The sequence below is a fragment of the Oncorhynchus masou genome, chromosome 22 (genome assembly GCF_036934945.1).
Source record: "Oncorhynchus masou masou isolate Uvic2021 chromosome 22, UVic_Omas_1.1, whole genome shotgun sequence".
NCBI lineage: Eukaryota > Metazoa > Chordata > Actinopteri > Salmoniformes > Salmonidae > Oncorhynchus > Oncorhynchus masou.
This window is the reverse complement of record NC_088233.1, coordinates 35,562,839-35,576,343: the sequence shown is the minus strand read 5'-3', so window position 1 is coordinate 35,576,343 and position 13,505 is coordinate 35,562,839. Positions and strand designations below refer to the sequence as shown.

The 13,505-nt window shown below is 41.6% G+C and overlaps 1 protein-coding gene across 1 annotated transcript; it reads left to right on the top strand.

Moving 5' to 3' along the window:
- Positions 1-719: 719 nt before the first annotated feature.
- Positions 720-11,264, top strand: LOC135509396 (heat shock factor protein 4-like). Its single transcript, XM_064930024.1, has 13 exons — positions 720-845; positions 2,357-2,465; positions 2,647-2,774; positions 2,848-2,972; positions 3,535-3,610; positions 3,791-3,858; positions 5,109-5,208; positions 5,387-5,508; positions 5,638-5,829; positions 5,956-6,064; positions 6,231-6,296; positions 6,742-6,846; positions 8,776-11,264. Exons 1-12 carry the CDS (start codon positions 720-722, stop codon positions 6,799-6,801), a joined length of 1,281 nt encoding a protein of 426 aa, XP_064786096.1. The 3' UTR covers positions 6,802-6,846; positions 8,776-11,264.
- Positions 11,265-13,505: the final 2,241 nt, after the last annotated feature.

Here is a 13,505-nt window from a genome sequence, read left to right as displayed (position 1 = left end):
TTTATATTTTTGTTCAGTGTATTTGTCATGTGACTAACCACAGATCAAGATACATAAAATTCACATTCTCCAGGGATGCAAACAAGAATTCAAATGGCATGGTCACAAATAGGAACTAATTTATTTCTGACCAGGATTTGAAATTTATTTTATCAGATTTTTCAATGACACAAACAACCTCGCAAACAAATTTCTCGCAAAATTGTGACACAAAACCAGTGGTTGTTGATACAAAAAATCTTACAAACCACATACTGTACAATGTAGATGAGTCTGTGAGTGTAGGTTGGTGTAATCATGGCCTTTATGAATTGTGATGAATGCGCGGTCTTTGAGACAACGACTCTCCTCTTGGAGCTGGTCCTGAAAAGTTGTTCTTATAGGAGTGTTTATATCTGGATACACTCACGTACTCACCAGCGCTCCTGTGCTGGTGCTCCTATTGTTTGGCATGACAGTGTGGTATTATTTTAGGCTTTGTGATGGCCTGTATTGTTCCCCAGTGGGGTCTTTTGTGTTGGAGACGCTATGGTGACGCTGCAGGGGCAGGTTTGTGCTGACGCTGGCCTGTAGGGATGACAGGGCCTGATATGGCCGAATGAGTAGTCCAGAGAGAGTCAGCAGCAAAGCAGCTCAGAAATGGAGTAGGACCTGGGCACGTACACACACTCTCATACACATTCTTAATAACAGTTTGTTCTTCCAACTGAAAAACAGCCATGCAGGAATCTCCTGGCTCTATTGGTGTGGATGGGGGTTATGCCAGTAATGTGCCTGCCTTCCTAACCAAACTGTGGACCCTGGTTGAGGACCCGGACACCAACCATCTCATCTGCTGGAGTGCTGTGAGTACCTGAAGGACTTACACTTCTGGTTGGTTAAAGAGAGTTAGCGGTCTTTCATACAGTGGAATATATTTCATGTGTTTGATAGAAATTACAAGATAGAGAAGTCTATTATAGTGAAGATTCTACTTGTCTATTACTCAAGGATAGTTCGATGTTTGAACATCAAATCAATTGGTGACCATTTATACCCAGGTTAACAAAACAAGATATCTGTTTAAACCTTTGGTTAACTTGACACGTACTTGCCTGCCTTGCAATTCATCAGTGAAATTAGAAAATGCCTATGTCTTGTTCCCTTTATAAAAGTATGGAAAATGTAATAAAAATAATGACTAGTATGTCAGCATTGTGTCTTTGAAGGTGTGGTGAGACCACACACTAAGCACCCCTCGACATCTTTATTTTTGTACCTGATACTGTAATGCCGAAGACTCCACAATCTCGTTTACAGAGTCCCCAAATATTCAGTGAGTAGCTATCTTTGAGAAAATTAAAGAATGATTTCATCATGATCATTAGCTGATTTTGTGTGTTGGACTCGTATTGGGACAGATATATATTAACATTACAAAAAAAAATTGAAATAATTTGGCCAACCTATTTTTAACTCTAAAATAATGTGACACTGCAGGGCTCTTCAACCTTTTTCTTGCACAGTGACCGAAAAGCACAGAATGAAACAAAGTTGAGCACGTGAACGCAGGATAGCTTCACCGCTACATGGCAAAAAAGTTATGTCTAAAACACTACCAAGATTTGAATTTAGTTCAACTACCACCAAGTAGTTGAACTACATGCAGTTCACTAGGCTACTCCCCAACGCTGAGCTAGAAAGGTAACACATTTTCACTTATAGCAGCTGTTTCGCTTGTTAAACAAAGATTAGCCATAGGTTGGCATTTTGTTTTATATCCAAGAAATAAAGTTGTCATCATTAGAAAGAAGACATGCTGCTATTTTCTACTGAAAATGTATTCATTCTGCTGTTGCTAGCAATATTCATAAAGACATTGGGGGGGAATTTTCTAAAAATATTTTCGCTGACCCTAGGTTGATTACCCCTGTGCTACTGGACTTTGACTAAGTGACAAAAGTGCATAATCTTGTCATTGCTTTACTGTGAAATAGGTAGTGTACAGCTTACTGAAATGTTTTTCCCTCAACTTTCATTTCAGTATGCTTAAATTCTAAGAAATGAAAAAGGGAAGTGGCTAAGATTCCCCTGTCTGCTCGACTCCAGATAGTCTTTTCAAAAAGAACTAGGAAATGCAAAGTAAAGATTTTAATATGGACTTCTTGTTGTAAAGCAAATAAAGACTTCCTATTTGATCAACATTGACATGATTTATAGTACTGAGCCTTATATGGTTTTGACACTAACGTCCTGGACTAAAAAACATTGATCTGTGTCTGGGAAACTGTTCTGAATGTTGGATTGAGGTAGTCAATGGCCAATCAGTGGTCCATAGAACTTAAACACAAACCCCTATTTTGGTTCTGTCCCTCAGACTGGAACCAGCTTCCATGTTTTTGACCAGGGAAGGTTTGCCAAGGAGGTGCTGCCAAAATACTTCAAACATAACAACATGGCCAGCTTTGTCCGTCAGCTCAACATGTGTGAGTACCTCTCCTCATCACTAAAGAATAAAGACCCTCTCGGATATTTAGCAGTATTTAGAAGTAAATAGTGTAGGAATGACTTGTGTATTGTGTAGGTACTGTAGGATAGGCATTTATTTGAGTGTTTGTGCTTCTGGAGGTGTGTGTTGTGTGCCGCTAACTGTGGACTGGTGTGCAGATGGCTTCAGGAAGGTGGTGAACATAGAGCAGAGTGGCCTGGTGAAGCCAGAGCGAGACGACACAGAGTTCCAGCACCTCTACTTCCTGCAAGGCCACGAACACCTGCTGGAGCACATCAAGAGGAAGGTGAGACAGAAACCTAGGAAATAAAACACACACACACATACACACACGGTAAGACCTCTGTGTGTGTGTTTAGGTCTCCATCGTGAAGAGTGAAGAGACTAAAGTACGACAGGAGGACTTGAGTAAGCTGCTGTATGAGGTGCAGGTGCTGCGCAGTCAACAAGAGAACATGGAGTGTCAGATGCAAGACATGAAACAGTAAGTTGGAAGAACAGTGTGCTGATACAACGCATCAATCATAACTATATCCACAATGTATGACACATGCTAAATCAATACAGTACTGTAGCTGGTTTAATGGAATTTAGTTTGAGGCACTGAACTGGGACAAAACATATTACTAATCATACTAAGCCATATGCAACAGAGTCAAAGCAACTCATAGTCCATCCTCAGTAGTCCATGCATTGTCCCTGGCCGCATTGTATGTTCCAATGGTTTGGTCTATTGTCTACATTGGTTGAAGAGAACATTCAGCCGCTCACCTGACCGTTGCGCCCTATAGTAGTGTCCGGTGTGCTGGTCAGGTGGATGCGTCAGGTAGCAGAGGTGATCTTGTCACATGTCTCTGTCTGATCTGGAATAGGTGGATGACATTTGGCTGAGCGCTCAGATGACACATCAGTATGAACAGGCTGAAATCAGAGCATTGCCTAGTCACACCATTTAATCACACATAGATCACACACATGCTGGATGGTGAGTGAGGGGGTTGATAATGAAGTGGTGAATGTCACAATGGTCTGTCTTACTCCTCCAGACAGAATGAGGTGCTGTGGAGAGAGGTGGTCTCACTGAGACAGAACCACACCCAGCAGCAGAAAGTCATGAACAAGGTGAGAACCTCTGAACAAACATGACAAGTGTGTGTGCTAGAGAGCGAGCGACAGGGGAGGAGTCAGTGTGTTACTTTCGTGCTAGTCTCAGAAACCCAGACCGCGGTACATTGTAAGAGACAACCCGTCTGTCTAGAGAGACTTTGTGCTGCATCATTCTGTTTTTTTGCTCCTTTATAGCTGATTCAGTTCCTATTCAGCCAGATGCAATCAAACGCACCCAGCACTGTAGGAATGAAGAGAAAGCTGTGAGTATACTGCTTCTCTTTGTAGTGTACACACACACACACACATGTACACACACAAAGGCTAAGATTAACAATACATGCACTCAAAAACACACACACAAACACACCTGTATGTACATACACTCATTAACACACTATACTAACAAATCGACAATAGTAACACAAACACTGCAGTGGGAACGGCCAACTCAGCTGGATGTGGTCAGCTGACGCGCTGCACAATCACAGTTGAGATGAATGGAGCTGAATGCTGAATCAGACCTACTGAGCTCTAAGCCCCACACCACACACACACACACACACACACACACAATCACTCACCCCCCCTCCCATCCTCTCACACCCACACCACCCCACTTAACCAGGGCGCATGACCCTCTATCCTCTAAGAGAAATGCACTGTCAGCTTGTGTGACCCGTGTGAACAAATCGGTCGAAGGACGAGGCACAGTCACATACAACGCTCATATGTTCGCAGGTAGCCTAGTAGTTAGAGCATTGGGCCAGTAACCAAAAGGTTGCTGGATCAAATCCCAGAGCTGACAAGGTAAAAATCTGTCGTTCTGCACCTGAGCAAGGCAGTTAACCCATTAGAAGACGTGGATGTCGATTATGGCAACTCCTCTCTGATTCAGAGGCGTTTGGTTAAATGCGGAAGACACATTTCAGTTGAATGCATTCAGTTGTACGACTGAATTACAACTGTCATGTCCATAACACCTAAAGATTTACAATCACAACTGACTACATTAACTGGACATTGTTCACATTCATCACTGTGGCATAGCTGTGTTCTACAATTCAATTCATGTTGTCATTGTGCCCTGCTGTTTGTGCTAAGTATTGGTTGCAGTAAATTAAACTGATAGAGATTGTGTACACAGCCTTGGGAAAATAGAAACAGTAGTGGCTGGTATAAGATAAATGAAAGAAAATATCACAAGTCAATTACATAGTGTAATTACTAACATACATTAACTTTTCTCAGTGTTTGAAAAGCAAGTGGGTTATTCAGTGTTTTAAGGTCTGTGTTCTACTCAAGCCAAGCTAGTTTCTCAAAACTACCACTGCTTTATTAGTCACCCTTGCAGTTACCTCCCCTTATCCTTGGCTCTCATCCAGTAAAGACGAGCAGACACAGCTCTCTATGGCTCTGTCAGTTCCATGGCATGTCATTGCACAAGAGTATTTCCATTGACTCGCATTGTTTTGTCAATATTCCCCCTCATGGTGATGCATGGCCCACCCAGTCCCCTCATGTTGGATGTTGGCTCCACCACACCTCCAGCCTCTAAGTTCAGCCATAGCCACCAAATGGAGTCCCTGCATGAGCCCTTCTATATCCAGTCGGTGAGAACCCACTCTGTACCTTTTTGCTAGTTGTACTGCATTTATAGTTTCCATTTAGCATTGGGTCATTATGATTATCATCAAATAAAGCCCTTTATATTTTGAACTGCACAGTGACTGTCAGGCTGTGAGCTTCACAAACCTTTAATCAAACTCTCTTACTGCTCCTTCTCTACAGCCATCTACAGAAACTGCCTCTTGCTCCAATAGTGCAATGACAGGAGGACCAATCATATCAGACGTTACAGAAATGTCACAACCCACCAATATGGCCATTCAAATGCAAACAGAGGAGACACGGTGAGGATCAAAGGTCAAAGTCACCTTTTGTCCTGTAGTGATTTCCAAAGTAAAAAAATCCAGTATCTAGCCTTATTCATCAGGGCTGATATAAACCAATAAGAATGCTGTGTTTCTGTCCCCACACAGGGATAAGTGTATGATGCTTATCAAAGAGGAACCAGTGAGCCCAGGGGTACGAGGCCGGGGTGATGGTGTTCCACTGGGCTCCTGCGAGGTGTGTTCTGAACCCCCTGTCCTCCATGTTGCCATGGTACAGTCCGTCCTGGAGGGCAGAGGGTCTGGAGCAGAGAGGAGGAGCAAGAGACCTGCTCTGGAAAGGTACACCCCCCCCCCCCCCCACACACACACACAGATAAACAGCTCTACATTGTTTTATTTTATTACATATTAATGTATTGTTTTCAAGTGAAGCCCAAGTAGTGTAATATGGTGTGTGTGTTGTAGACCAGAAGTACCTGATGCTGTAGAGAATGTGGACATGAGTCTAGAGGACTTGCAGCTTCTCCTGAGGACCCACCAGCAAAGCGTAGAGCCCACCGCTGCTGTCATAGATGTGAGTAGGACACTCCGAAGCTTGGCAGACAGTGTGTTTAAAACCTGTCCCCCGGAAGCACGGGGGAAACAACGTTACTGCAGAAACAGGCATAATAGCTCCCATGTGAAGTTTCTCTTCACTAGATAAGAGCTCATACTGATATGACGCTGTTCTCTCTTTACAGCCATTCAATTTCAACCTGCCCTTGAGTGAGTGGAACTTTAATGATATGGAGTCCAACCTAAAATCAGTGAGTAGAATATGTGTTTGATATAACTCTGCCCAGATATTATATCTTGAAGTCTAGTTATATATTCAGTGAAATCAACCAGTCAGTAAAGTCAACACAAGTTATGAGTTACTGTGATTTTCCACTAGTTGCCACAGCCACAAAGTTGAAATGGTATATTTCGTAAAATTCTGTCTTAATATAAGGTTAGCAGTGTGGTTTAGGTTAGAGTTAAGATTAGGTTTCAAATCAGATTTTAAGAACGACCATTACTGTGTCAGCCATAAATGACTGGCTTTAGACAAAGGCAGGTAATGGTAAAACCAACTTGTCAACATTTGACCTCACTTCTTGGGAGTATGAATCAGTGTGTGCTGTGCATGTAGCCTCTCTGCAGTTGGTTTATAGTACTGGTCAGTGTTATCTTTAGTAGTATCTAATCCCCCCCATGAATCATGTGTTCCAGTACATGTTTCAGAACCAGGAGGCAGAGGCTTACCCCAACGCTGGCTGTGAGGAACAGTAACGGCTTGACAGATCAGCTGACACAGGCTAGTCCTGACAAAGACAGGTACAGTGAGGGGTGAGTGAGTTTTTGGGGGGTATCTGTACTTCACTATTTCTATTTGACAACTTTTACTCCACTACATTCCTAAGAAAATATGTACTTTTTACTCTCATACATTTTCCCTGACACCCAAAAGAAGTTGCTACATTTGGAATGCTTAGCAGAACAAGAAAATGGCCCAATTCACACACATATCAAGAGAACACGTGGTCATCCCTTCTGCCTCTGATCTAGCAAACTCGATCAACACATGCGTTGTTTGTAAATTATGTCACTGTTGGAGGGTGCCCCTCGCTATCCGGACATTTTTTAACAAGAAAACCATGCTGTCTGGTTTGCTTAATATAAGGAGTTGAAGTGATTTATAGCGTTTACTTTTGATACTAATGTATATTTTAGTAATTGCATTTACTTTTGATACTTAAGTATATTTCAAATCAAATACTTTTACTCAATTATTCTACTGGGTGACTTTCACTTTTACTTGAGTCATTTTCTATTAAGACATCTTTACTTTTACTCAAGTATGACAATTGGGTACACTTTGAACCACAGGCCATTTCTAGAACTGGATCTTTGTGCGTGGTTGAATGATCATATGGGCAGCAGTGGCGTGTATTCATGGATGCCAAAAATGACCAAGAAAAAAACATAAAAATAATTTATTTTGTCTCTGTGTTTCATAAATTTCCTTAAATTCGCAAGAGGCTGAACATATCTTACTGGAGGAAGCATCCAAGTGAACGAAACGGCGCCCCTCTGTCTCTGTATGTGTAGCCCATCTATGCTGTCTGATCAAAAAGAGTATGACATTGTTGCCGTCTGTAGCATTGAATGCAAGGGAAGGCAGCGAGCATTTGGCCTCCCTTGATCATTATTTAAATAAAAATAACCAATCAGCGTTGCGCTAAACTGAGTGAGTTCAGCTGTGAATGGTCTTGGCGCACCAAAAAAAAGTGTCAAGGGAAGCCAGTTTGCATTTGGCTTCACACCTATCACATATGAAGCCAAACAACATCGTCATAACTTGAATTGTTATAACTCATTGTCATTGTCCTCCGGTAGCTAGCTAGCTAAAATTGTCCCTTTCCTAAATTACCCATGGATGGAGATAGGGATTTGGGCTTGTGGTTTTACTTAATTCTCTGTACTGGCCAATGATTATAAAGGTGATTCTGATCAAACCATAAATGCATACATTGAGCCCCTGGCCAGAGGATGGAAGTTCAACATGTCGCTAGCTAATGTATATGTAGTTAACTAGCTGGCCTGGCACATTGTTGCTCATGAAAGAAAGTTAGGTGAGCAAGCATTTTAGTAACCTAGGACAACAAACTAAAAGCGTGTATAGACCGTTTAGGCAACATGAAAGAGGATGGCATTTTTCAACATGTTTTTGAACATGAGTCAACATGTTTTTTCCACTTACCGACAGCAAGCAGGACCGTGTACAGCCACATCATATTTAGTTATCGTTTTTGGTATCGTTTAGTTGTCAATGTATTAGACTTAAGTGATTAGATGATGAAATGGTGCTGGCATAGTGGAGGCAGTGCCTGTTTTCTTTGACACTTGCGGTAACTCGTGGTTCTAAATCAATAGTTGTTTAGTAGTCCGAAAATGTCAAACATTAACTTGATAGGTCATGTAACTGTTTGTTACATGCAATATGTTTTGTGGACATATGTTGTTCTCCGGTTTTGTGATGAAACAAAAGTTTATTGTCTCGGCCTTAGTTCATATGCCTTCACACTGAAATATAGACCTAACAGGTTATAGAGCAAACAACGCAATAGGTTGTAATATGGCAGTTTTTTTCCCTGGCTTGGCTTCCCCAATGACTTTACCCACACACCACTACTGATGGACAGCTCAGTTTGTACTGAGAATAGAAAATATTTACCTTTCTTTTGTGTTTCTGCTTTTGGCCAGAAAACAAGACATTCCTCAAGGCTCTCAGATGTGTTCCATCCGCAGTCGTCACGTCTTAGATCCAGCGCACCTGACCCAATGTGAGCAGAGCAGGAGGGATTCCTGTCACTCAGAGCTCTGTGGGCCCACCTTCCATCCACCAGACTGTCAGCTCTGGGGAGTTTTTTTCAGAAGCACTATATGGCTTTTCAGAGAACCAGAGGTTAATCTATTTGGAATTATTCAGACTTCCTTCACTGAAGTTCAACAGTTTTATTGGTGGAGACCCTGGCAGTTTTCACTTCAAAAGTTGATCCGCAGGACATCCTGACATAAGCAATGGCTTCTCTATCTAAAACTTGCCTGAGCTACATTTCGAGTGCCTGACTGAGGGACTTCAACTCATGAAAGACCAACCGACCAGTTGATATTTCCAGGATAAATTCCTAGCACAGAATTGGAGTACAACCAGCAAGTTCTACTGTTCTCTGCCATCATTCCAGTGGTAGTATGCAAAGTTGCATCATACCAAAGTGGCCCAAGTTTGTAAGCACTTTATTCTGTGTGGGAGAGTTTCTGCTTGTGGCGCTGATTTATTTCCCAAATAGCCCATTTGGTATGAAAATTATATTCTTGTGCAAATACTATATTTGTATTTCAAAATGATATTCATAAAATTACAGAAATAGTGTTATCTTCTGTATGTTTTTAATGTGAGAGGTCTAGGAAATATTTATGATAGACTTCCCATTTGAAAAAAACAATGAAGACACCATACATTGCTGTTTTGCACAATTTGTATCACAATTTATTCTTAATCACAATCCATATATTTCCCTTGAAACACTCCTGTGCACAAGAGTAACTTAGACAAATTGTTAAATACTGTGCATTAGTCAAATGTAGATGAAGAGCGAGATGACCCAACTTCAGCTGAAGTTTAGATAAGATCAATGTGACTCACTAAACAGAGAGGAAAGAGAGATGTACTAGTGTCACTAAACCTGTGTCTGTCTATTTGTCTTTTTTCTTCCATCCATATAACTTTCTAGCTACCACATCTCTCTTTTTTCTGACTAGTTTAACCTGATTTATTATAGATAAACATTATGACCTTCCATTGATTTTAGTGGTGGATAGAGGCAAAGTAACGTTTGATTTCAAGACAGATGAAGAGCCTCCCTAGAGCATTTGGACTCTACAATGCCTCCATTTGTTTCAGAGACAGGCCAAATCCCATATTTGGATTATACACAATATACAAACAAAAGTATGTGGACACCCCTTCAAATTAGTGTATTCCGCTATTTCAGCCAGACCCGTTGCTGACAGTTGCATATAATAGAGAACACAGACATGCAGTCTCAATAGATGAACATTGGCAGTAGACTGGCCTTACTGAAGAGCTCAGTGAATTTCAATGTGGCACCGTCATAGGATGCTACCTTTCCAACAATCAGTTCGTCAAATTTCTGCCCTGCTAGAGGTGCCCCGGTCAACTGTACGCACTGTAATTGTCTAGGAGCAACAACGGCTTAGCCGCGAAGTGATAGGCCACAAGCTTACAGAACAGGACCGCTGAAGTGCATAGCACGTAAAAATCATCTGTCCTCGGTTGCAACTCACACTATCAAATTTCGAACTGCCTCTGGAAGCAACATCAGCACAAGAACTGTTCGGGAGCTTCATGAAATAGGTTTCCATGGCAAAGCAGCCACACACAAGCCTAGGATCACAATGTGGAATACCAAGCGTCGGCTGGAGTTGTGTAAAGCTCGCCGCCATTGGACTCTGGAGCAGTGGAAATGCGTTCTCTGGAGTGATGAATCCTGCTTCACCATCTGGCAGTCCAACGGACAAATCTGGGTTTGGAGGATGTCAGGAGAATGCTACCTGCCCCAATGCATTGTACCAACTGTAAAGTTTGGTGGAGGAGAAATAATGGTCTGGGGCTGTTCATGGTTCGGGCCCCTTAGTTCCAGTGAAGGAAGATCTTAATGCTACAGCATACAATGACATTCTAGATGATTCTGTGCTTCCAACTTTGTGGCAACAGTTTGGGGAAGGCCCCCTGTTTCAGCATGACAATGCCCCAGTGCACAAAGCAAGGCCCATACAGAAATGGTTTATGGAGATCGGTGTGGGAGATCTTGACTTGACTTGCCTGAGCACAGCTCTGACCTCAACCTCATCGAACACTTTTGGGATGAATTGGAACGCAGACTGTGAGCCAGGCCTAATCGCCCAACATCAGTGCCCAACCTCACTGATGGCTGAATGGAAGGAAGTCCCTGCAGCAATGTTCCAACATCTAGTAGAAAGCCTTCCCAGGAGAGTGGAAGCTGTTATAGCAGCAAAGGGGGGGACCAACTCCATATTAATGCCCATGATTTTGGAATGAGATGTTCGACGAGCAGATGTCCACATACTTTTGGTCATGTAGTGTATCTTTCTTATACAAACTCCAGAAGGTATGGATGTGGACTGATGATGTAGGGGGGGGGGGGTGCAATACCCTCCCCCACCCTCTTCTCAATGATCTGAGCAGGCTCATATGATTTTGATAGACATCCTATATTCCTCAGATAATTTGGAATTTCTGGAAAACCATCAGAATCTGAAGAAACACCAGTGCACTTCTTTTAACTGTGGAGGACACATCTACATGGAAAACAGCCCAGGTCTTGACAATCTCCCTTTTGAACTGATAATACTATACTGTGCAATATTACAGAGTTGTGAGAATTCACAAGGTTGCAATACATCAATGACCCTTGGAATGTATAAAGTAACTGTATCAGAGGCTGCATCATAAGTAACACCTGTAGACGATAGTCTTAGAAGAGGGAAATGTAAGGTGGTGTATAATTGAAATTGCACTAAGAATTATCATTGTATTAGATTAAGCAGTGTTCATTTAGACTTAGTATTTATCAGTGTTTTCTTTATTACTGAAATATGAGTGTTTCTCTGATTTGCTAGGAGTGATACTTTACATTCAATTGGCATTGTATTTATTTTTTATTCATTTGCACTGATCGGATGTTGATGATCGGATGTTTTTAAATATACATAATGCTTGTCAAGATTGCAGACTCAAAGTATTTACATTTTTTGGATTAATCATCTTCTGTAACAAAATAAATCCATCGTTATAATGCATCTTTGTCTATGGCTTTGCAAGGACAGTGTTGTACATGGGCAGAACTGGACTAAAGTCACAATGAAACAAAACATGTATGCAATGACAATAAAAGTAGTTAAAAATAAAAGTGAGCATTTTACAAGCGCTCTCGTTTGTTTGTGGGGAGGGGAAGAGGGAAGGGTGGTGTTACGAATCCCTTTTGGCCCGACAGTCTAGGGGGGATGGTAATGAGACTCGTAACATAACTCATGCAAATTATTATTGTGACAAAGGAAAAGTGTGAACGAAATAAGTACGACAACTGAAATCTACCGTCAAACTCTAGGTTTATTTATAAACACACGGTAATGGGGGGAGCAGGAAAAGGGGCTGAGCTGGACCCAAGGAAAGAAACAATAAGTATTCAAAAACACCCCTAAGCTAGACTAGCCTACTTTAACAACAGCTAACTAACTAACCAAAAATACAGTGGGTGGTCCGCCCAGTTCTAACTAGTGTATTTAACAAAGTTCACCTACGGGTAGTGTATGCCCATGGGCGACTTGTCTTGGTTTCCCCCTTTTCCACCAGCAATCAAACACAAACACCATAACCAAAAACAATACTCACAGGTGATGACAAAGTGCTATGAGGTGCTTAAACAAAAGAGAGGTTACGACACAAAGCGAGAGTGAAACACAGAGACCTACAGACATGGCATTTACAGAGAGATTGAGCTGAGCTGAGCTGGGCTCTAGAACAAACAAATGGGGTTTTTAAACCATGGGGAAGGAACTGTGATAGGTCAGGAAATTGGAGGAGGTGTGTCTTCTGATTGATGATTGGTTGTTGACTGATTGGGGAGTGATGATTTTCACCTGTGAGGGGAGAAGGAGAGAAAAGAAACACACACACAGGATACACACACACACACAGGATAACTGTATCCATAACAGGTGGAGTATTTTACCAAAAAGAGACCTAGCATGAAATTAGGGTATTTTACCAAAAAAGAGACCTAGCATGAAATTATAGTATTTTCTCATGTATATGTGATCAGTTAAATTTTTTCTAAGCAGCATAATTATTTTACATGATTTCTGTAAGAACTATATGATAGCTGTTAACTCATCAAAAATGAAAGGAAAACTCATCTTTGGGGGTGGGAGTAGAGGGTGGCACTGAGGGTAGAGGTTAACAAGCAGTACAGATTCTAAGTATTTTTGCTCCTTAGTTACTTTCATGCAGTGGGATATGATCCTGCTTACAAGACTCTGGGAAACCTGCAAGATCTTCTTGGAATAGGTTGAATTTCTGCCTGATCAGGGTCATCAGCATTAGATCCATGATGTCCAGCTTGAAGTTGGTTCTGTTGAAATGTGTAAGGAAAGAAATGTGCAAAGAATGCCAGTGTAAATTGTTGAGCAGGTGTCGTTTTTGAGAATGGTTTTTGGTTAATAGTTCCTCAACTTTGTGACATTGGATTTTTTTATGACAGGTGGATTTGTTTGGAGGCCATTTTGTCATGTAGCTGAATCTTCCAACTTGATTTGAATTCCGCAGTTTGCATCTGGTCATCATATCTAGCTTTGCTGTAAACTGTCACCATGACGATCATCTGTACAAA

Bases quoted from the DNA above. Each gene is read 5' to 3' on its own strand.
- LOC135509396 (XM_064930024.1), top strand. From the start codon at position 720: ATGCAGGAATCTCCTGGCTCTATTGGTGTGGATGGGGGTTATGCCAGT. The intron at 5,209-5,386 runs GTGAGAACCCAC...CCTTCTCTACAG, and splicing joins AGCCCTTCTATATCCAGTCG to CCATCTACAGAAACTGCCTC. The intron at 6,065-6,230 runs GTGAGTAGGACA...CTCTCTTTACAG, and splicing joins CCACCGCTGCTGTCATAGAT to CCATTCAATTTCAACCTGCC.